This window comes from Phocoena sinus, chromosome 4 (genome assembly GCF_008692025.1).
Source record: "Phocoena sinus isolate mPhoSin1 chromosome 4, mPhoSin1.pri, whole genome shotgun sequence".
NCBI lineage: Eukaryota > Metazoa > Chordata > Mammalia > Artiodactyla > Phocoenidae > Phocoena > Phocoena sinus.
The window spans coordinates 78,405,994-78,430,908 of NC_045766.1; the positions used below are offsets into that span (position 1 = coordinate 78,405,994).

A 24,915-nucleotide genomic window follows, 5' to 3' on the forward strand; every position below is an offset into this window, starting at 1 on the left:
AGACTCGTCAAAATTGCTATTCAAACAGAAAGTATCATTATCACCATGCAGTGGCTCAGAGAGGACGTTTTTCCCTGGTAAAAGTCAGCAATGTTCCCGGTCGTCTTTTACCAAGGGGAATTTGAAGTGTGCAGAGTAACATGAGACCAAACCCCCAGAGCATGGCTTGCAACACATAATGAAAACAACATAAAAGCAAGTCAAGGAGAGGATGTAGAAGGATAAAGCTAGAAACTTGATGTTTCTCCATAGGGAGCAAGTATTTTGTTGATTTTTCTCAATATATCATGGTGGCCTCACTTCCAGAACACATTCCCTCTCTCCACTCAGTCACACAGGTATATTCAGACAACCGGTTCACATACCTGCGACCTCACGCTCCCAGAGAATATTCAGATGCCAACGTCGTCATCTCTACGTAGATGAAATTCTCATACAGCTTTGGGACCTAATTCCTAAAATTGTTATGGTAGTAAAGCAGACAATTTTCTTTCCATTGTGAGAACTGCACTGCGCCTGTGACTCCTCCCTGTACCAGCCCTCGTAGCTGTACCCTCTCCCTGCAGCTCATTTGACTGTTCCCCATAAGGGATTATCAGGACTCTGGGGTCAGGCTGATCTGTGTTCCGGTTCTGACGCCGCTCTCACTAGTTATGTGGATTCTGCACATCACAGAGCTTTTCTGAATCTTATAATTCCTCCCTGTCTGTTACATGGAACTAAAAATATGGAAACCTACACAGACGTTGTGAGGACAAAGAGATCTGTGAAGAGCCTCACTCAGTTGTAGGTGCCCTGATTAATACTAGCCCTAGGCCCTGGTCACCCCCCACAAGATTGCGGCCTTACACCTGGCAGGTTTTTGTCTCCAGCCTCTCTCCAGGCTGCCCTGCACTTTGAGTCGGTATTTCCAAGCTGGAAGGGACCAGACGCAATATTCGAAAGCAACACCTTCATCATGTCACCTGCCCCGTCCCAAACTTCCCAGGGTCTTCACTGTGCATCAGATCCATGGAGAGCCCCTTGGATCACCTGGCCTGACCCGCCCCCTGCCACCTGCGAGCCCCCACCTCATCTCTCTCTTCTACCACTCACACACCAGGCAGCCATTGTCCTGTACCTTGAGCATGTTCCTGCCATGTTTATCCCCTCTCAAGATGTTCTCCCCCACTCAGAATCAGTCACTCAGCAGACGGGTAAGAGCACCTACCGCTCTGAGGAACTTCTCAGGAGCCTCAGGGATGCTCCTGACATCCCTGCTCCCAGAGAACATAGGGCTTGGAGAAGGGCTTTCAATGACACAAAGAAATTTTTCTTCCTTATTGATTTCTACATGACGGCATGCCTGTGAATGGGCAGAATAGGGGGCTGGTGTGCTGTGAGGGCTTCATGTTAGATGTTTTTTCCCAAGTCAGCAAATCCCTGGTTCTTGGTGTCCTGATGCCCTCAGGGCACCCGCCCATTCTCCCACCCCGCTTTGTCACATCTCGATTGGGAGGACAGAGCTGGGAGGAGCTGCTGAAGCCAAAGCTGCGCTTCTGCATTGCAGCTCCAAGCTCCGTAAGACAAAGAGAGAGATTGCCCCCTATTGACAGATGTGCCACCTGCAAAGAGGAATGCTGTTTAGCTAGCATTTCTCTGTGGTCTTCAGACAGGATAACAGGGTTGTTAGGCCCTTGGTTTTTTCCATTCGGTCAGTGCTGCTCTCAGTATTATCATTCAGTGTAAGGAAGGATGGTTGGGGACTTGACAGCCCAAGGTGATGACAGCATCACGGTGGGAAAATTGTATGAAAATCAGTTGCCCTCTGTAATAACGGCCGCTTCCTGTTGTGTGGCAGGCACTGTGCTGCATGCAGTACCTCTCATATAACCCTCCCACAGTCCTCATAGGGATTAGTGTTCCCATTTTACACACTAGAAACTGAGGTTTAAAGAGAGTACCTTGCCCACAACCATGGCAAGTAAGGAGCAGAGGTGGGAGGTGGACATCAAATCTAACTCTGTCATAGCCTTAAGCACTTTCTCCTGACATTTGCTAATTATGCAAATCAAATCCCCATCATAATTTCTTTAATTTTCAATCTTATAGATATGAAAATAAATCAAATATAAAAGAATAGTTTTCCCTTTGGTTGGGTAGAACCCTAACTCTGCCACTTTCTACTTATTTAAGCTCTTAAGGCTTAGCTCGCTCATCTATAAAATGGGGATAGTTATGATGTCTGATTTATGGTGTTGTCGTAGAGCTTAAATAAGATCCTGTAAAATGAAATTCACTTAGCAGGGCGCCAGGCATTTATAATAGGAGATTAGTCATCTATTGTCTGAAGATCTGGGTTGGAATCCTAGCTCCTCATTTTTAGCTGTGGGACCTTGGGCAAGTTACTCGACCTTCCCATTTTGTTTCCTCATCTATAAAATGTGGTTAATAATACGCATGTTTTTGCAGGGCTGTCCACAGTAAGATGAAATTGTATGTATGAAAACGCTTTGTAAATTTTAATAGTACTATTCAATTATTAGTCATTATATTTTATGTAAAGGGTATCTGTTTCTTTAAATGGGTTTTTGAGAATTATTTCTGAAAAATGACTTGGGTTGAGTTCGACCTATCAGTAAAAGCTTTTATTTTTAATACTCACTAGAAACAAACATAAGATGAAAATAGGCTCTGTAAATGCCACAGGTTATTCTTCAGGAAACTCTATAATCATTAAAATGAATAATACTTAGCAAGCAGCTTGCTTTACAGTTTATGATGCAGTTCCAAATATATTATCTCATTTTATCTTCACAAGGTAGGGCAGGTATTTACCCCTATTTTACAGGTGAAGAAAGCAAGGCTCAGAGAATTGAAGTGACTAATTATGGACATACAGCTAGTAAGTGGTAGAGGCTTGTGGGACTGTCTGCTGGTGTGTCTTTGAGTGTAGGCATATGTCTGAGCATGCTTTTTTATGCAGTAGTGTGTCTTTAACTCACATGACACACTCACTGGGGGTATATATTTGGCTGTAGCCCTCAGCATGTTGTTTCATGAAGGGGGAGAGGAGAAGGTAGTCTTATGTGAGATTTTTTTTTACACTGGTCAGCAATAGCCTTTTCCTCTTCATTTTTAGAGCTGCTTGCCATTCCCAGGGAGTTTCCAAGAGGGCCCTGCCTGGAGAATATAGTCGATTTTATCTCCAGTCCTGGTTTAGGAAACAACAGCTCTCCAGTACCCCCAGCCTGCTGGGAATTACTTCCTCTTTCTTTGCTCCCTGCCAGCTTTATTGAATTCGCCTTAGCAACATCCAAAAGAGAATGGGTTTAGCAACAGCTTGTGAACCAATGAAATGTGAGCATGGCAAGGGTTTCTAGACCAATGGGAGCCCTGCATGACGGGCAAGCTGGCTCAGAGAGAAAATAACCTAGAGTTTGCAAAGCAGCCTCCGGGTGGCAGCAGACCAACTTGTATTGGCCATACCCTCTCAGCCCTCAACATCCACTTTGTTTATTGCTTTCTTTGACCTTTTCTTGGATGTAAAACATTTACCGACTATAAGAATTTTACAGTTACAAGCTTTGTGGGTGTGAGTTTTCTGCATGACACGGCAGACATGGCCTGAAGGATGGAATCTTAGGTTCCATCCCCCATCTTTAGTATAGTCAGTCCCACGACCCCATCCCAGCCTCTGCCATCTTTGCTGGTTCTTCCACGACCAATGCTACCCCAGTGGGCAGAAGCCTGGAGGCACTGGTGACTGCCTACCCATGCAGTCAAGAAAAGGGCTCAAGAAATCACATTCTCCGTCGTTCAGCCTCCACTACTGCTGACCTGAGTGGCAGATGAGGTGGGGCTAGCTTTCTGCCACCAATTAATAGGAGGGAAGGACTGTGTCACTGACAGATTAGTGCCTGTGAACACCCACATTGTCAGTGGCACAGACTGGGACCATTCCCTGCCTTGTCATTCCCTGCCTTGTCATTCCCTGCTGCACATGTCTGAACACTAATGTCTGACCACAAGTGGTTTGAGAACAGTTCTGTCTGTCATGTGATTCTTTGGCCCTCTTGGTCTTGAAGCCAGAGGCAGATATGGGCAGGGGCTGCATAAGACCATGTCGAATAATAGCAGATCCATGTTGCCAATGATTTAGCCATCCTTCTTTTGCCTTTTGAGATGGCAGTGCCTTGAACACTGCTCAGTGAGATTTTGGTCCTTCAGGTATCTGTATTTCTCTCAAGCATTTCCACTTCTGCCTAGCTTACTCTTCTCATCCTGTAGGAGTCAGTTAAGGCATCTTATCTTCAGAAAGTCTTGTTTGAGTCTCACCTTCCTGTTGTTAACACTTCCTCATTGCTTTCTAGAGGTCTCTTTATTCTGTTTCCTTGGATAGCCATGGAGCTTCTTGAGGACAGGGACTATGCCTTTTTATCTCCAGTCCTTAGCCTAGTATTGGCATTTATTGGGTGCTCAATAAACGTTTTAGAAGAAAGGAAGCCTGCAAGAAAGAAGCTCTTGCTCTTTGAGAAACAATCTTAGAGATTCATAGGGAGCTGGGCCTGAGAAGGAGCAGTGCCAGCAAGACGGATGCTGGCTGTTGGGGAGAACTTCTGGCTGTTTAGGACCCTTCAGCACCATGAGCCTCGACTCTAGGCCACGGCCCGAGCCTGAGAGATAATCACCACCATTGGCTCATCCGGAGATGGGCTCATCTCACTGACACAAGGGTTTCCTTGATGGTTTTGTGTTTTAGGAGGAACCAAGGAGCAAATCCAAGATCTGTGCCAATGTGTTTTGTGGAGCCGGCCGGGAATGTGCAGTCACAGAGAAGGGAGAGCCCACCTGCCTCTGCATTGAGGTAAGTCCCGAGGGTGGGAGCCAGAGTGTGGTTATCTCGCTGGAGCTACCAGTCTGCAGAGCAGTGCCAACGATTTCATCATCTTTATAAAAGCACACCTTGTCTATCTGAGAGAAGTGAAATTTTTATCTCAGAAGTTAAAAATCAGATGTGAATGTAGGGATATTTTTCCTTTTAAAAAACGTTTAGCTTTATAAGAGTTTTAAATTACAAAATTAACAATTGCTTTTTATAAGTCAAGTAGTACAGACGTTTATGCAAACATAAAATTAATAATCTTCCCCATAACCCTCAAATCCCATTAGTCTGAAATAACCAGTGTAAACAGTTTGGTGTATATTTGTTCCACATGGGTTTGTTTTCTATGCAGCTATAAACATATAGGGTTTCCCCCTATTTTATACAAAAATGGGATCGTAATATAGACAGATCTAGATATATGCAACTTGTATCTTATACTCATTAATATATAACAACAACCCTCTAGGTCAGCATATATAGTTCTAACTCATTTTTTAATAGCTCAATATTTAGTGATGTACAGGAACCAGATTTATGTAATCATTTTCCTATAGATGGACATTTAGGTTGTTTCATGGGTTGTTTACCACTACAAACAATGACATCTTTCTATAAACGTTCTTACATGCTGCTGGCTTTATCTCTGTAGGATAAAGAGTCCCACTGGGGCGTGCTAGGTCAAAGGATATGCATATTTTAAAATACTAGATGGAATGCAGATTTCTCAGGTTTGGTTTTGTTTTTAATGAAGTTTAAAAAACAAAGTGACCTTTTAAGAAATACTTCTTTTGTAGGCAGGATTCTTGCTCTTGGCAAGCATAAATAACCTGGATGTATGCCCTTTTTTCCCCTTTCTGTCAAATGAACCCAAGACTGGAAATTCATCTGTAATTCTACAAGTAAATACATCCACCTTAGTCCCCTGTTGAAAGATCCTGACCCATTGTCCCAGAAAGGAAGTCCCCAACTCAGAAACCTGCAAACCAAATCTGCTGGGGACTCTGGGATGTCCTCACTAGTGGTGTTCCTGGCCACTACGTGGCCATTTAGGGTCCAGAAACCTGGTGTCTAGCCTCAGCTCAGCCATATATCATTGTGTGATTTTAAACAAATTAGTTGCCACTGGATGCCATAAAGACAGACCATGTTTGGCTTTGCTCAGGGCCAGCACATGGTAAGAACCCAGTGGTAAGTATTGGTTAAAAGAAGTTTGTCTTTCTGGGCTTTGGTATTCTGGTCTATAAGTTGGAAAGGTTGGGCTACTTTCCAGTTCCGGGGTTCTGTGTTCTTTTACCACAGCTGCTCATTTTTACTTTAGTGCCTTTATTAGGTCTGAGCAGAACTTGCTCCCCCCTTACCCCTTTCAAAAACCATGGAAGTCTCGGGCTTCCCTCCTGCCAATGCAGGGGACACGGGTTCGAGCCCTGGTCCGGGAGGCTCCCACATGCCGCGGAGCAACTAAGCTCGTGTACGACAGCTACTGAGCCTGCACTCTAGAGCCCACGAATCACAACTACTGAGCTCACGTGCCACAACTACTGAAGCCCGCCCGCCTAGAGCCCGTGCTCCACAGCAGGAGAAGCCACCGCCCACGCACCACAACAAAGAGTAGCCCCCGCTTGCTGCAACTAGAGAAAGCCCGTGCACAGCCAAAAATAATAAATAAATAAATTAAATTAAATGAATTTAAAAGAAACTAAAAAAAAATCATGAAGTCTAAAGAAACTGAGCTTGCCTGTCACAATGGCACTTTACTTTATATAGTATAGCCAAGTAGAATCAGGTTGCCAAGTGAACCTTAGTTCATTTACTATGTAGTACTTCACAAAGACCCAGGCACCCCCTGCCCCTGCCTCACAGCAACTGTTGTGAGATTAGGAGAAAAACAAAATACTAAATAAAGCCAGAGAGCAAAGATTCTTGTAGCTAGACCCTGGAATAAGTGAAGAATTGGGGTGATGGGGGTAGGGAGCTGTATGTGCTCAGTCTCTCCACATTCCCAGCTCTGGCTGTTTTGTGTCGTAGAATGTTGGAATTTAGGGCTTACCCGGTGGCGCAGTGGTTGAGAGTCCGCCTGCCGATGCAGGGGACACGGGTTCGTGCCCCGGTCCGGGAAGATCCCACATGCCGCGGAGCGGCTAGGCCTGTGAGCCGTGGCCGCTGAGCCTGCGCGTCCGGAGCCTGTGCTCCGCAACGGGAGAGACCACAACAGTGAGAGGCCCGCGTGCCAAAAGAAAAAAGAATGTTGGAATTTTAAGGGATCTTAGATCATCCAGAGACATTGATTGACTTTCTACAAAATGATAGAGTGATAAATAATCCAGATTCCTGACTTCGAATAAAATGCCCTTCCTGCTAATTTGATAGGGTTGGAGTAGGGGGGATTTATTTCTTTTCATTGAGAAGAAGAGATGACCCTGGGCCAGGATCAGCACAGAGCACCACGAGGGGCTGCAAGGTGCTGTGGTCCTGCTAACAATGAGTGAGGTAAGGTCACTGATGCCAGAGCTGAGGCTCCCTGTTGCCCTGGCGGATTAGAAGGCATCTCTGCTGGTGGGGACTCCCCTCACAAGATGGCTCTGTGTGCGTGTGCGTGTGTGCACGTGTGCACACACAACTCAGCCCTAACTGCACCAACGTCCTCCGCGGTCTGTTTCAGCAATGCAAACCTCACAAGAGGCCTGTGTGTGGCAGCAACAGCAAGACCTACCTCAACCACTGCGAGCTGCATAGAGATGCCTGCCTCACTGGATCCAAAATCCAGGTCGATTACGATGGACACTGCAAAGGTAAAGAGTGCTCTCATCACCACATCACAGCTCCAGCTGGGGAGCCATGGAACGGAGCAGTGTCTGGCTTCCTGGAGTCCTTTCCACCCTGAGCATAGTGCCCAAAGCTGTGGAGACCACCCAGTTGCTTGGAGAGGCACCCCCTTGGTGCTCATGAGCCTGCTGGGTTTGCCCTGGGTGGCCCAGGCCTCTGCCCTGTGCTTCCTGCATCAGATTCCCAATGTGGCTTTCAGTGCTGTCTGGAGATGGATAGTGGATAGGGAACCACATCAACAGTCAATAATATGGTAGCATTTAACTGAATTCTGTACCTTTTTAGAAAGCAGATAAATTTCACATATCCTATGCTTTTTAAATTTGGGCACCTCTCAGCCCTGATAATATTATATTTCCTCTAATTCACACTCAAACCATTGCTATTAAGGTAAGAGGGAAGGGGTCCCAAGCTTGTTGCTACCGAGACACCAGCCGCCTGGCCAGCCTTGAACTTCCTTGGAGAAATAAGAAGCTGTTTCCCACATGTTGGTCTCCATTTCTTTGTCCATAATGATTCTGTATGAATTCTCAAACCCCCAGCAGCACCGCGCCCCCCGCAAGCTAACAATAGGAGGTGTGATATCAGGAGGGTAACTCAGTGGCCTCAAAATGTCAAACAAAGCAGGGAAGCAAAGATCCCCAAACGTGGGACCTGGAAGGAGAGGATATAAGGACTCAAGACGAAGTGATGGAAAGATATAAGTGGCCCCCTTAATGTGGGCAGTTTTAATCCTAGCAATACACAGAAATTTCTTTTTTCTTCACTTTGCATTATGCATTTTCTCCTTTTGTCTTGCAGAGAAGAAATCTGTAAGTCCATCTGCCAGCCCAGGTGAGTGCCTGTTTCTTCTACGGTGTGCATCTTAGGGAGGAAATCCCATGTTCCACAATCCCTGCCAAAGCTCACAAGATCTTCAGTGTGTCAGAACTTGTGACCCAGAACTGGTCACTCCTCAACATAGCTCACAAAAGCTGCAAAACTGCATTTTTTTGTGCTTGTCATGGGAAACAGCTGGTTGGGTCAGAATGTTGGCTGTGTTTTCCATTTTTGCTGAGTAATGATTGAACTGCAAGGATGGGAAAGCCACCAAGTCCCTCCTTCAGTGCTCTGTGAGACCTGCGGGTGTCACAGAACAAGGAGAATCAGATAGGACACTCGTTTTGAAAGGGGTGATTGGAAATGACAGTGAGACTCTTTCCATGGTTTTCTATGAATACAAATTTAAAATTTCCTCATGATTTATAGTTACCAGACTCCTTCAGCATACACTTTTCCTTAGATCCTCACAATAACCTTGTGAAGTAGCTTTTACTATAATTACCTTATAGATGAGGAAATCTAGGCTCAGAGAAGTTAAGTAAATTTCCCTGAGTCACACAGCTAGGAAGTGGCAGAGTGGGGGAAAGTGCCCATAGTTTCATTTCCCTGGCTCAGTGCCCTTTTAACATCCCAACATGTGTTGCCTCCAGGAATTCCCTTTTGCCAAAGCTTTCCCTTCTCTGCTTCCCCATCCACTGGACTCTCAGCCCCACCTGTTGTTGCCATGTGGCTTACAATGAACAGCTGTCCAGAGCAGGGCTTCAATGTGCCCTTCCTTGGCCTCATTTTCTGTTGTTCATAATAAAGTATAAAATTTTAAGTGGGAGAAGTTTTTAAGTGAGAGAGACGAAAAGCTATATAGAAAGAATCAGAAATCCAGTGCATAAAGAATTGTAATGTTTTCACTTATTCGTTTATTATTTCAGCTCATTTTTGAGCCAAGAGAGCTGTTCTATTGATTGATTGATTTTTTTTTTTCCCCTCAGCTTCCTAAAGTTAATGAAAATGTCCTTTGTTTTTCTTTCTTTTTTCTCGCCTTAGCAACATAATCTCTGTTTCAACATTCTCAAACTTTATATTTTAGACATGAGCTTGAATCCTGGGTTAGATACTCTCTAGTGTGTACCCTGGGCTGACTCCTCTGTAAATGTGTGTGATAATCCTTTCTCCCTGGATTGCTGTGAGAATTCAGTGAGATGACACATGCAGATTCCTGGGCACTGAGTCCCCACGTGCGCGGTGCTGGGTGACATTGGGGTCCTCACTGCTCGGCTGACCTCCCTCCCCTTTCCTGCAGTCGTTTGCTATCAGTCCAACCGCGATGATCTCCGGCGTCGCATCATCCAGTGGCTGGAAGCGGAGATCATCCCAGATGGCTGGTTCTCTAAAGGCAGCAACTACAGTGAAATCCTAGACAAGTACTTTAAGGTAAACCAGAGTTGGAGTCAAAGACTGTTCAGCCCAGAGAAAGAGAGTCTTCCTCTCCCATTACCTGATCACATCTTCCCAGACCACAAGGAAACATAAACCTGCCTAGAGTCCCTAAGTTTCTTCATAGATCATTCCATGAAGCTGTGACAGACAGTGGGACTCCAGGAGTCCAGCCTTTGGGATCTAACACACATGGGCTGCTCCCTTTGGGCAATTAAAGCCACAAAGGTCTTGGAGAGCCTGTCCATGAAAAATATGGCCAGGCTGTATCCCCATCCTCCATATGACACCTTGTAGAGCTGCCTGCCAATACCCAGACCCAGGCCACTTCAGCCTCTTTCCCACCCAGTTTGGCTTTTCTCTAAGTCTTTTTTTTTTTTTTTTCTTTCTTTTGCGGTACGCGGGCCTCTCACCGCCGTGGCCCCTCCTGTTGCGGAGCATAGGCCCCGGACGCGCAGCCCCAGCGGCCATGGCCCACGGGCCCAGCCACTCCGAGGCATGTGGGATCTTCCCGGACCGGGGCACAAACCCATGTCCCCTGCATCGGCAGGCGGACTCTCAACCACTGCAAGCCCTTCTCTAAGTCTTTAACTTGACCATCCATGGCCTGCAGAGTTTCTCTTCATCTGAGGAGAGTCAATGGACTGGTGTTTCATGGGTTCAGAATTCTTCATGAACCTAGATATTGCTGTTCCCATTGTGTTTAGCTGAAGAAACAGATCGTTCCAGTTGGAGGGAGGAAAGATGCTGCTTTAAAAGAGGAAAACGAGGGAGGGAATAGTGTTTAGCAATGAGTAAGGCTGCCATGATGTGGAGATCTTTCAGAGAGCTTGAGACAGTTGTTGGAAGAAGCAGTTAATGGCGCTCTTCCTGCTGACTGATAAGGACATAGTCGCACACATAGGTACATCACACTCATAAACATACCACACACAGAAACACAGACGTACACACACCACATACAGAGATGTGCATGCCACACAGAGACACATCCTACACACACGTTCAGGTGCCCTCATTCCCACACCTGCACAAAAGACCCCCTCACTTACAGACACACACATCTCTGGGTAGATGCCCTTGGAGGCTCATCCCCAGACGGACGCCCTCACATGCCCCCAGGGTATGTCGCAGGCCTAGCCAGCCCGGACGCGGGGGCAATGCACACACACACAAGGGACTTCTTGGCACCTCTGTGGCCACTGAATGTGGTCAACACCTGCCTAGTCTGTGGCTTCCTCTTTCTAACTGGCATCATGGACCCCACAGATGGAAACATACCAGGTTGGGTTGAAGTAGGATATTGGTCATTTAGGACTTCATTTGCGTTACCGTCCTTAGGTAGAAGTTTCTCTCTGTGACAGAAAGTAAATCTCTCTGGATTCCAAGTGTTTGAGAAGAGAAAGCACAGCCTCTCACTCTGTCTTCTCTCTCAACTACTCCCACATTAGAGAGCCCTGGGGGCAGGGGCGTTTCCTTGTCTACAGAAAGGAGCCAGGAGAGTCAGACAGGAGCAGAAGGTTACTTAAAAGAAAATGATTTTTCAAAAGCCAAGTGAACAGCACCTGCTGGGTCGGTCGTGAGCAGTGACTTTGCCATGGTCATTACAACCCAGGAGCCGTGGGGCCCAGGACGCTCTTTCCAGGAGACCTCCTGGAACCTTGTAACCGTTCTGGTGGCCCCTTGATGGCACCCTGCCGTGGGCATCACTGGCAGCTGCTGTTAATTTGATTCTCAAGGACCAGGGCCACACACCCCCTCCACACATCTCCACCTCCTCTGGCAGTAACTCTCTCTAATAGGCTCCCATCTAAACACTGCAAGGCCACTTGAGAAAGTAGCTTTTCTGTAGGGCATTCTCATGCTAACCAAGAAAGCTTACTCCTGACTGACAAACAAACGCTCACTCTCCCCAGCGTCTTCCGAGAAAACAGGGTTTTCACTATCTACTTGTTGATGATTATCAAAGAACCCTATGGTGCAATCTTCAAAGGGAGGCTTCCTCCCACTAGGCAGACAGCTGCCTGTTGCTGAGAGATCAGTATCTCACAGAGACTGTTTCTAAACCAGTGAATTGCCCTCTAGCCCAGTCGGCATTCCTTACCTCAAAATCAGTTGCAAAACAAATCTAGTCGGAATTTGGATAAGACCAGAATCAGACTCTCATCTCAACTGGTGTTTCGGTCACAATTTTTAGACAAAAGCATAACAGAGTGAAGAGGGGAAGACCGGGTAGAAAGAGCCTTTTATGACCGTGTCACACACACACACACCCTGAATTCCTGGTGGCCACGGCTGAAATTGGAGCCAGGGTATAAGTATAGTGACCAGAGATCTGAGACCTTTTCCTAGGAATTAGGATGAGAATGATAACTAGGGATTAAGCAAAGGCCTACAGGGTTGTTTTATATGTACCCGTCATACATACCACGGAAAGATTTACAACCTTAGTGTAGAATGCACATGACACATGAGTCATGCAAGGAGAGTCAGTAGCTGTATCTTTCCCTTCCACCTGGTCAGACTTTTCTTCCAGAATCCCTTCCACCGCCTGGGAGCCACTTTGAAAGTAACATGGGGGTGCAGATTATTTCCCAGGGTAGCAATATGAGGCAGCCTAGAGAAAGAACTTTGAAAAAAAAATTTTTCCACTAGAACTATTTAGGAGAGCAGCAGTTATCCAACTTGGACTTTGATCAGAGCCTTGAAATTGCCACCCTCCTCCTGCAGCTAGGGCCTGGGCATCCTGAATTGTCCCAGATGGCTAAGGTCTCAGTTTAGCATCTTGCCAAAGGGAGGACAGTACTGAGCTCCCTACACCCTTGCCTTGTGCTCATGGCGTGTGAGCTGGGTCATGAGGACAGGCTGCACCATCTACAGTGTAGCCTGCAGCATAGGGTGGAGGGGTAGGGGGCTTGCACCACCTCCACGGGCAGGTTATCAATGCAAATAACATGCAGGGGCCTTTGCCTTTGACTCCTCACTGATGAGTTCAGCTCGGTGTACCAGTGTAAGAAGTAAGCACTGAGAGCAGGCCAGGGAGGCTGGAATTCAAGCAGCAAGAAATGGTCCTGTGATTCCCAAAGTGAGCTCTGAGGGTCACCTGCACCATTGTTCCCAAGCAGCTTGTTAGAAATACACATCCTGGGCTCCGACACAGATTCTGAGTCACAAGTTTGTTCCATGATCATTAGGGTTTGAGAACATGGAGTGGTGGAGTGAAGTCAAGAATGTCTGGAACAGGGTCAGGGACGCGGCTACAGAGACCTCTTAAGCACCCCCAGGCTCCTTGGACAGTGCAGGCCTAGGTTCAGGCTGCCATCCTGAGCAGGGTCTAGGATTGAAAGGCCCTCAGTGACCTCTGCCCAGACACTTTGACTCTCTCATCTTGGGGCACAGGTGCCTTCCTTCTCTGGGTGCCCCAGGGCTTTGAACCTTTTTTTGCTCAAAGGGCAGAGCAGGGTTGGACAGTGTCAAGAACAAGATGAACCAGAGATGGGTCAAGCTGAATGGGGGAATGATAGAGCTGGGGTTTTACAAAACATTTCTGAAAGATCACCTTGTCCCCTTTCTAGAACTTTGATAATGGTGACTCTCGCTTGGACTCCAGCGAATTTTTGAAATTTGTGGAGCAAAATGAAACTGCCATCAACATCACTACCTATGCAGACCAGGGGAACAACAAGCTGCTTAGGTGAGTGGAGTGAGCGGGTAAGGGAGAGGCCCACGAGGGAAGGCTGGATAAGAGGAGAGATTTGAACCCCTTCCTACCTGCACAGGAGCCACCAGTGTCAAAGTCAATGTGAAATAAAAAGCAAAATAGGGATTCTGTCCTGGTCTCTTCTGTGAACGTTATGATATCTGATCAAGTAGTTACTGTTTTTGGCCAGAAATTGCAAGGAATGGAAGAATGTAATTTTAAGATAAATGATCACATCAGACCAAAGTTGTTTCTGAGTGTCATGGGTGATGTTTAATTTTCTTAAGGAATTACTTTAATGTTCTATTTAACGATAGGTCTAAAATAGCTTTAGTCCTGATTGTAAGATAACCAGTGCTATTTCATGTAGAGGACTCTAATTGTTACAAATGTAAGCACGTTCCTCTCCTTTTCTGGTATTATTCCAGAGTAAATATTAATAAAAATTAACCCCTAAGAAACTTCTGGTGTGGTTCCAGTATACTGGTAAGAATTAAAAATAGGAAAAGCACCTATTTGTTCAAAAGATTTCAAAGCATGAAACCCAGATTCTAGGATTCTTTCCTAATAATAGCCCATGACCTTAAAGTATAATATCTGTAAATCCTTCATATTTTGATAACCTGAAATGAGGTAATATTTTACAAGTTCAACATCTGATCCCCATAATATCCCAGTGAAGGAGGGCTCCTCATTCCCAGTTTACAGATGAGAAAACAGGTGCGGGAAGGTTGAATAACTAGCCCAAGGCCATTTGGGCTGTAAGTGGTTGAGCCAGGACTCAAATCCAGGCCAAGGGGAGACGGAGGGAGCTGGAGTTCTAGAAAACTTTTCTGAAAGATCTCTTTGCAGAGGGGTGATAGTGGTGATGCTGGCTTCAACTCATGTTCTTTCAAATCACACATGCATTTCATATCATCTGTTCCTACCACTTCTGTTTGATTTTTCTAGTTGGGTTGACTTGACATGCATAGCATGGGAAAAGGCAACTGCTAGTGGAAGGTATGCAGGTGGTGAAACATTTGCCAATCCAAGTGGACGAAACCATCCAGGAAACTCTAGTCATCTTGGGCATATTTGAACAGCTTGAGTGATCTGACATCCCATGTAATAAACTAAAGGTTGGATGCTTACAGGAGTCGGGTCGCATAATGGTTGTAGGAGGTCAGTGTAGAAATGTTCTCTTTAAATAGTCCCCTTGGCCGCCTGTGGAGGCCTAGGTCTGTGTAATCCTGATGCTTATTAATTCCTTTCTTTGGGACTGAAGCTGAGGTCTTGCTGACACGTTTCTCCTGTGTTTCATTTCAGAGGACTCTGTATCGATGCTCTCATTGAACTGTCTGATGAAAATGCTGACTGGAAACTCAGCTTCCAAGAGTTCCTCAAGTGTCTCAATCCAGCCTTCAACCCTCCGGAAAAGAGTATGCCTAAGCTAAGAAATAGGGAGGGGGTTGTAGGGAGTGGGGACATTTAGAGGGGGCCAAGATAGAGGGGATCGTGGAACTCTGCAGAGCTTACTAAGAAAATTCCCTTCCACGATTCTGGACTGGGCGCCAGCCCAGCATCTCCGAGCTGAGATTCAGGTCCAAAAATCTTCAGGTTGTTGGTGGCGTTTGCTCAGATATGGTGCCTCTGAGGGACAAGCAGGTCTTGTCTGGGAAAGGGGTAACATGCACAGACTATAGCCAAGACGTCCTGTTCCACCCTCGCCCTAAACTCTTGCCTCTTATTTCTGGTCCCACAGAGTGTGCTCTGGAGGACGAAACATATGCTGATGGAGCTGAGACCGAGGTGGACTGTAACCGCTGTGTGTGTGCCTGTGGAAACTGGGTCTGCACAGCCATGACCTGTGACGGTGAGCTGTGCGCCTCACGCAGAAAGAAGGGACGGCACGGAGACAACTTCCGTCGTGAAATCACCATGAGAGAAGTCAGGGTGGGGATGGTGGGGAAGAATGCAGTGGCTGGGTCCCAGCAAGCAAACTGGGGAGCAAGAGACTGGCTCATACTTGTAATGTCAGAGCTCTCACGGGGCAGCATTGAGGGCAAAGCACTTATGCCAGATGCATTATGTTGGAAAGTCACTCCAGAGGTTTGGAACAAGAGAGGTTCGAGACCCAGGACAAGATCAAATGTTGATAAGAGATTAGAATGGTCATAATAATAAAGAAAGCAAATGCATAAGAGTGAGAACTACATGCATTTCTTCTAAGCACTTTACATATTAACCCACTTAATCCTTATGACAGCTTAGGAAATCCTGTATGTCAAAGACTTAGGTGGTTGGAAGACAAAATGACTCTTGCTTGCCATCCATGCCAAGCAGGAGAAGGAGGCATGTTCATAGACATGTTTGAATTAACAGCATTGGGTCCCCCAAAAAAGAGAAAGTTGAGATAGTTGAGACATGGGCAGGGTGGGTTGGGAGATAGAGATGTCAGGGAGAGTTTGGGGAGGAGGGGGCCGTGCACAAGCCAGCATCACCACTATCACCCTTCTACAAAGAGATGTTTCAGAAAAGTTTTCTAGAACCCCAGCTCCATCCGTCTCCCCTTGGCCTGGATTTGGGCCCTGGCCCAGTCACTTACTACCACGTACATTACTTTGGAGGTGTCCATTGCACTGGGACACTTTATAGTTAGAGAAATGTGGGTAATTCACCTCGCCTTCCATATGGTAAATGGGAAATGAAATTGAGAGCCTAAAAGGTAGATGTTAGTGGGGATCCCTAACTGGCCTCCCTCAGCCACCACTGCTCTGAGCCTTGGTTCTTCTTACAGGAAAGAATCAGAAGGGGGCCCAGACCCATACAGAGGAGGAAATGACCAGATATGTTGAGGAGCTCCAAAAGCACCAGGTGAGTTGCAGCCTCCACGCTGGTTCAGGTATCCCTGTTGCCACCAGGCCCTTCCACCACTCAGACACTGCCTAACTCCCCAGGTGACCAAGGAGATGTGCTCTGTCCCATACATTAGGTCCCGAACGATATACCTGTATACCTGTATTACGCAAACCATGATACATATAGCTCCCTGACGGAGTCCTCGTGGGGCCAGTATGCCCCAACAGATGTAGGTTACAACTTGGTACATTGCTTTATAAGTTAGAATCAGCTGAGTGGTGGTTTGCAAATGTGTTGGAAGTGGTTTGCAAATGAGCATAGTCTAAAAAACCTCCTATTTCTTTTCACCACCAGTGCCCAGACCCAAAGACTGTGAGCCTCTTGAGGGCAGGCTCTATGACTTGCTCACCATTGTAGCCCTGCATTTAGCACAGGGTCTGGTGTACAGTTGGCTCTCAATGAGCATGAAATTAGTGGATTTGGGCCACAGCAGAAAGGATTTAAGTTAAATGCCAAGCTAGCTAGAACATAGCCTGGAAACTTAGAGATTCTGCTTCCTAGAGACTTGAGAAAATAATAAATCAGTATTCTATGTCATTAAGTTGAAGACCTTCTTGGCGAAAAGGTTCTTAGCAGAATAGTGATCCACTGACATATTTTTCTGAGGGCCTAGGGAGAAAACATGGATATGCTGGACTTCTGAGCCTGTCTTTCCACTGGTTTACCTGTAGTTTTAACAGAGGATGTTGCTCCTTGAATCATCTGTCTGTAAACTGGGTCTGGTAATATGGGCCTTCTCTCTGACATATAAGTTTTAAAGGAGTATAATGGTCACAAGAACTATTGACATGAAATATTTGAATTGAAAGTCAAGAATTATTAGTATTAATAATAAATTCCAATATTTATTGATGCTTTTTCATATGCATTGTCATTATTGTCACTGATAGTGTAGAAACCTCATGTCATTTTTTAAAACAAATGCAGAAGCTCCTAGCCCTTTGTTTTTCCATATTTCAGCAGCCTTGAGCCTCCAGATGAGTATAAACCCTTAAAAGCAGAAAGAACTTAATAGGAATTCCTTTCATCTAGGGTGGAGAAATGATCAGAGTAGACAGTGGGGAGTGAATGATAATAGCTAACATTTTTTAGCGTCTCTGTTTTATGTGAGTTGCCTCGGAAGCAGACGCCAAGGCAAGGACTCAAGTACAAATAGTTTATTTGGGAGGCAGTCCCAGGAAACACCAGAAGGGGAGTTGGGAAGAGAGCCCAGGAAGGGAAGGAAACAATAAAGAGTGCGTATCCAGGCACGTTACCACTGGGAGCAAGTGGAGCTTAGTCCTGTTGCAGAACTCCAGGAATAGTTACTGTGCACAAGGGAGCAGGGAGCTGGGCTATGCCTGTGTGAACTCCCGTCAGCCATTGGCTGAGAGCAGCCACCGGCAAACATGAATTCCCTGGCATTTCTGCCCTGTCAGCATGTGTGGGCAGAGCAGGCTCCAGCAGCCAGAGAAAGCCTCAGGCAAAGAGATGCAGCTGCTGGCAGTAAGAAGCCAGGCCAGTGTACTGAAACGTTAAAGGCACGGGCTATGGATGGGGCACCGACAGTGTGTACTAGATGCCAGACACTTGTTTTTTATTCCCTATTTAATTTTTTTATTGAGATGTAATTCACATACCATAAAACTCACCCATTTAAAGTATACAATCCAATGGTTTTTAATTTATTCACAAGATTGTCAACCATCACCACTGTCTAATTCCAGAGCATTTTCATCTTCCCTAAAAGAAACCCCATACCCATTTGAAGTCACTTACATTCTCCCCTCCCCCAGCCCCTGGCAGCCACTAATCTACTTTCTATTTCTATAGATTTGCCTATTATGGACACATATAAATGGAATCATATGATATATGGCGTTTTCTGTCTGACTTTTTTCATTTAGTGTAACGTTTTCAAGGTTTATCCTTGTTGCAGCATGAATCAGGACTTCATTCCTTTTTATGGCGAAATAACATTTCATGGTTTGGATATACCACATTTTATATATCCATTCATCAGTTGATGTATATTTAGGTTGTTTCTACTTTTTGGCTATGATAAGCAATTCTGCTATGAACATTCTTCTACAAGTTTCTGTGTGGACTTATGTTTTCAGCTCTATTGGGTATATACCTAGGAGTGAGATTTGCTGGATCATATGGAAACTTTGTGTTTAATCTTTTGAGGAACTTCCAGACCATTTTCCAAAGTGACTGTACCATTTTATATCCTCACCAGCACTCTTCCAATTCCTCCACAAACTCACCAACATTTGTCATGGTCGTTATTTTTTATTAGCCATCCTAGTGGGTGTGAAGTGGCATCTCATTGTAGTTTTGATTTTCATCTCCCTAATGACTAAAGATGTTGAGCATCTTCTCGTGTGCTTTTTGGCTATAAGTAAGAATGTCTTCTTTGGAGAAATGGGCTACTGGTATAAGAGGTAGTACTCATTTTGTAGTTGAAGACATTGAGACAGAAGATTTCATAATATGCCCAAAGTCCCCCAGAAAGTCACACAGCCATGATTCAAGCTCAGGCAATCTGCCTCCAGAGCCTGTTGCTCTTTTGTGTGTGTGTGTGTGTGTGCGTGTGTGTGTGTTTGTTTTTTGGGCTGCATTAGGTCTTCGTTGCTGCCTGTGGGCTTTCTCTAGTTGCTGTGAGCGAGGGCTACTCTTCGTTGCGGTGCGCAGGCTTCTCAGGGCTTCTCATTGCAGTGGCTTCTCTTGTTGCAGAGCATGGGCTTCAGTAGTTGTGGCACGTGGGCTTAGTAGTGGCTCATGGGCTTAGTTGCTCCGCAGCATGTGGGATCTTGCCGGACCAGGGCTCAAACCCATGTCCCCTGAGTTGGCAGATGGATTCTTAACCACTGCGCCACCAGGGAAGTCCCGAGCCTGTTACTTTTAATGCTTCTCCCAACTTGGATTCAGAACATTTTGTAGCACCTCCATTTAGCATCCTTTTCTTCATTTCTTCATGAATATAATAATGTCTGACGTTATTGTTTCATAGGAGTTTAAATGGGGTCAGCTCTTAATTTAGCAACAGTCCCTATACAGCCGTGTCACGAGTAAGACATGATCCTTGTCCTCAAGTTGTTCAGCATCCACAGAGGAGATAGACAAGTAAACAGAACTCGGCATAAGCATGTATCTGTCATGCTATGTAAAGTCTTGAAGACTAGATAAATGCCAATATTTTTTTTTTATTCCATAATGCTTATTTTCTCTTGCTTCTCAAAGGAAACAGCTGAAAAGACCAAGAGAGTGAGCACCAAAGAGATCTAATGAGGAGGCATCTGGGAAAGGTGTCCAGAGCCTGGCACCTTCTCTTCCACTTCAGCGCTGAGTCCAGTATACGCAAGTGTCTGCTACAATCGCCAAATCACCAGTATTTGCTTGTATAGCAATGAGTTTTATTTTGTCTATTTGTTTTGCAGTAAAGGAAATGGGGGTGGCTGGCTAGGAGGGGAAGGGCCATAGCCTTCATTTCTAGGAGTACTTTGAGAGAAACTGTAAATGGTGCTCGGGGGCTGGAGGGAAACTGCATCGGTGTTGGGAGAGTGTACCCAGATCTGGAACACTTCTGAGTCTACCACAGCTGTGAACATGCTGCGGGGGGTGCAGGCAGTGAGAAAGAGCTTAGCAGGCTGTCCCCAGAGGGGGGATTTGGGAAGCTCAGTGGAGAAGACTGCATTCGGCTTCCAGCCCTTCCTGCTGCCATCAGCATAACAGACCTCTAGCATCTGTGCTTCTCCTCGTGGCCCCAGCCACTGGCTCTAGATACACGGCCATCCTCCTAGTTACCCAGTGTCTGGGAGGGTGCACCCAAATGATGCAGATACTTGTAGACTTTGAGCCCCTTAGAGACCTAACCAAATTTTTAAAATACTTTTTACCAAAGGTGCTATTTTTCTGTAAACTTTTTTGGCAAGTTGATTTCATTCTTCAGTTATTATCATTATATTATTGTTGTTGTTGTTTAATATTTTATTTTCTTGACTAGAAATTAAGCTTTTGTAATTATTTTTCATTAGTCCTGCCATTTCAGAGGTGGGAGAGTTTGGGGTTCTTCCTTGTGCAGGGACTGCTATCACCCGGACTCCCCCCCAGCCCTGCCACATACTAGATGCAGCCCAGAGTTTGCCCCCTGGCTCCCAGTGGGTCAGCAGTCTGTCAGAGGATCAGGGAGTACCTCAGACAGCAGCCAGGAGAAGTGTCTCCATACAAAGCTTTTAAGATCCAAAAAGCTAATTTGTTTTCATCCATTCTCATAGATCCATGCAAATCAGTATTCCAAAGGATTGAGACCAGTGCAGCTAAGCAAGGCTTAGATGTCCCAGCCTATCAATATGCTCACTGATCCTCCACTAACTAGGAGAGTGACTCTGTCCCTGTCTCTTCCTATTTCTGGGCCTCAGTTTCCTCAGCAGGTAGGAATGCATTAAACTTTTGACTTGAGAAATTGTAAATTCTGTGGTTCTGATAATTGGTCCAGAAGGAGACAATGTGATTTTCCTCCTTCTGCTTTAAGATAAATGAAACCTTGTTGTTATATAAGAGTCAGACAGCCAAAAACAAGCTGACCAAATCTGACCTCGGTCTGAATGGCCCCACGGGTTGTGCTGTGATGTAGAGCCTTCTGGTAAAGCCTGCCCAGGAAGAGAGTGGGAAAGAGAACCACTTCACTTTGTCTTCTTCACTTTTGCATTTCATCTTTAACCTTCGTGGGAACAGAAATGGCTTTCCCTTTAGAGATGAGGATGAAAGAAGGTTTCACATTTCGAGAGGGAAAAAAATGGACATTGAATCTTAAAACTGTGACTGGGGAGAAGTCAGTCATTCCTGTGTCTTTCGGCCTCTGTGATAATTAACTCCACTCGATACAATGTTTAGGATGCATTTGGAATAACAAAATTAAAAACTTGACATAAGATCTCATTTTCAGAGAGCAGATTACAGACCACCAAAGGGAAATGATGTAGGCTATACTGCACAGGCAACTCTGAGACAGTTGTGCTGAAAATGGAATTCCTTCTAAACAGGTTTCCTTTTTCTCCTTTGAAAACATTCCACTTTGTTTAGAATTCTGAGCTTTTGTAAATCATCCCACTTAAAAGCTGTCTTCCAACCCAACTTGTGTGGTCTGCAATGTACCTCCCTGTCAAAGTGCCTTGGAGAACTCCCAACAGCACGCCTTGATCAAGATTTGCCAGCCCTTGGACACTATGGAAGAGAGGGCAGGAGTACCAGTCTGTTTAAAGCAAGAAGGCAGAGTGTCTCCTCACCAGTTACATTTAGGTCAGTGGTTGCTATCCAAGACGACCCTCCCCTGCAACATTGAATTCCCAAGAGCAAAATCTGCATTCCTCCTGTAAATAGGGAAGCTGCTGTCTGCACCATAGGATCATGTGATCTGACAATCATTCACGGAAAGCTGCTAAATAGCCTAGTCTGGGGAGTCTTGCATGAAGCTTTGCATGGAGCAAATAAACAGGATTCAATTGGGTTCAGTTCCTCCAGCTCTCTAAAAGCACAGGGCTTAGACTGCAAGCTTCCTTGGGCTTTCTCTGTGTGTGTATGGTTTTTATAAACATATTACAGCATCTGTTAAGATTCAGTGTCCAAAAAAAAAAAAAAAAAAAAAAAAGATTCAGTGTCCATGGAAACCTTCTCACATGCCATGACTCTGGACTCCATCACTGCTTTTGGAAAGCAGGGCTCCTCCACCTGCTAATAAGCCCATGTGGACCAGTCTGAATGTCTTCCCTTTATACTTGTGTTTTTAAACAGTCAAATTCCAAGAAGCAATTTGGACAGGTTTCTGTTGCCTGTGTATTTGTGAAATGTATTTGTATTTAGTAGGCTTCCTTATTGCATTTAACTTGTTTTTTGTTAACTCTTGATTTTTTTTTTTTTGGATACTATTGATAAATAAAGAAATTAAAATAATAGTTGTATTGTTTTCTTTCCCCCAAATTAAGGCCAAATAAAGTTGCAAGAACATTAACCATTTACCTCATAAAAGTAGATTTGAGTTTCAGGAGGCTTAAAAAAGGCCTGAAAAGTTTCTCCTAATCTCGGGACTGCAGCTGCAGGGGGAAAGGTTTACTCAAGGACTGATAGAACAAGTTTATTTAAAAGAATCACCAATGGTGGGTCTGGGTAGGAAGTAATGAGAAGTCAGGAAACAGTATTGGGTAGAGGTTAAACTAAATGACTCCAAAAACTGCCATGGACCTTATGAGACTGAATGGCATCGGGTGAGGCTGGCTGCAGGTAAACCTGTATGAGAAGCCAAACAAACCTGGGAAGGTGGCACAGGGAGCATGTGAAGATCTGGTAGGATAATCTTAGTGGCTGTTTACCAGGTACACGTGTATACCATAGGGATAAGCATTTCCAAGTGGACTGAATGTTGGCTAGTTAAGACCCTCTGCTTTGCTCTATCTTGGAGACACATGACCAATACTAGTTCTCCATCTCCCTGTCCAAGTGATTCTTACAGATATCATGTACTCCCCACCAGCAACAATTAATTCTGTCTTCCAAGAGAACTCATTACAGTTGGTTTAAGCTTTCTTAATTTTAGTCATAATGTATAGAAGTCTTGCTTCTCTCAAATTATAGCCAGGTCACCTTGATTGGATTTGGAGTGTTATTCAAATGCTAATCGGATATTAAAATGTCATCTCTGGTTGTGTTATTGCTACAAATTACTGATCCCATTAATCACCGTTTGATTCTTTAAACTTTCATTCTCAGAATTCTTAAACCCAATTTGAAGGGTACCTTGTCCACAACCACTTTTAAATGCTGGCTGGCCTCTCCCAACCTTCTACCATGCTCTGGGAGCACTTCTCCTGCTATTACAGTATGCATGTGTTCAGGAAATGAAAATGAATTAAAGGAGCCTGAAAGAAACATAATTTAGAAGGTAAGTTTCCTATAATCAAAGTGTAACATTATGAGCTCTGTAAATTAGAACAAATTACTGTGATTAACTTTAGTTTTGGAGTGCCTGTGTCAAGTCCCCAACAGTCCTCTTAAATTACTTCTGAAATAATGGGGAGGAGGGAGTAAAAAATGTCTATTGAACGAGTAGATCTAAGCAGATGCCCTCAGAGCCCTGGAGTAAATGTAGCATAGGTGGAAGACATGAAGAACGTAAACCCTGGGCTACTGCTGCTGAAGGCTGATTCATGAAGTAACTAGGAAGTATCATGTTGCTGTCTGAATGAGAGGTCTTCCTGTCAATAGGAGTTCACTTTTAAAAATTATTTAACACATTTCTTATTGATAAACTAATACATGCACATGGTAAAAGAAAAAATTCAAATTGTATCAAAGAAAATACAGTGAAAAAAATTCATCCTCTTAGAGGGTGTGTACACTTAATAAATTTGCTTATAATTGCCACTTGTCCTTCAAAGAGGTTGCATGCATTTACCTACAATTGCACCAAAAATACATACACTGAGCATATCTATTTTCCCAAATTTTTGCAAGCACTGTGTCTTCAAACTTTGGGGTGTCTAACAGAGGAAAAATGGTAACTCATTGACTTATTTTTAATTATTTTATTATTCCTTATGTGAGATTGAGCATCTTTTCGTGAATTATTGGTCCTTGTTCTTTTCTTCCATTACCTTTGTTCATTTTCTGTTGGTTGTTGGCCTTTGCTTACTGGTTTATAATAGTTCTTCATGTATTATTATTAGCCCTTTGTCATGAGGGTGGCAAGATCTGGCAGTAGTGGACCAGATAGAAGGCTACTTCAGGAATGAGGTGAGAAATAGTGGTGACTTGAATTTTAAGATAATGGCAGTGGGGATTAATAGAAGGTTAATGAGGTAACATTGACAAGAGCTGGCTAATGACTAGCTATGGGAGTTAAGGAGGAGGTAATGGTCATGAATGACCCTAAAGTTCCAGCTTGGATGACTTGGTAGATAATGGTGCTGTTTTCTAGCGTTGGTAAGAGAGCAGGAGAAACCAGTTGGCTGGGGAAAGGAGGAAGGAATGGGAGATGATGAATTCAGTTTTTCACAGGTTGAATCTGAGTTTGGAGGTATGAGTAGTTGGATAGGAAGGTTTTGGAAGAGATCTGGGCTGGAGATAAAGATCTTGGAATAGACAGTATAGAGATAGTGTTCCTTTGTGTAGACAAGATGGCCTATGGAGAATATATCAAGTGAGAAAAAAAAGAAAATGTTGAGTTGGGAAGGTCCATAATAAAGACAGAGAACCTTTTTGAGAAACTCTGGGTACGTGTATTTCTCCTGCTTCCTTGTGGCATCGTTAACAAACAGTGTACACAGTTAGAAAAATGGTATAATGGGTTGGATTCATAGATGAAAACAGCATGTAGAGAGTTCAGCTGGGAAAT

At 44.7% G+C, this 24,915-nt stretch overlaps 1 protein-coding gene across 8 annotated transcripts in view; it reads left to right on the forward strand.

Annotated features, from left to right (window-relative positions):
- Positions 1–22,480, forward strand: part of FSTL1 (follistatin like 1) — a 50,816-nt gene extending 28,336 nt beyond the window's left edge. For 5 of the 8 annotated variants that reach the window (XR_004349584.1, XR_004349583.1, XR_004349586.1 and 2 more), the window contains 9 exons: positions 4,742–4,846; positions 7,527–7,656; positions 8,492–8,524; positions 9,810–9,940; positions 13,519–13,637; positions 14,952–15,064; positions 15,388–15,498; positions 16,423–16,499; positions 19,770–22,480. Coding sequence is in view for 3 of the 8 variants with exons in the window: in XM_032629732.1 (XP_032485623.1) it covers positions 4,742–4,846; positions 7,527–7,656; positions 8,492–8,524; positions 9,810–9,940; positions 13,519–13,637; positions 14,952–15,064; positions 15,388–15,498; positions 16,423–16,499; positions 19,770–19,814 (864 nt within the window). In the remaining 5 variants the exon portion in view is untranslated. Of the gene's footprint in view, positions 1–4,741; positions 4,847–7,526; positions 7,657–8,491; positions 8,525–9,809; positions 9,941–13,518; positions 13,638–14,951; positions 15,065–15,387 lie in introns of all 8 variants that reach the window. The other 3 variants (XM_032629731.1, XR_004349582.1, XM_032629729.1) reach the window with 3 other exon arrangements.
- The last annotated feature ends 2,435 nt before the right edge of the window (positions 22,481–24,915 follow it).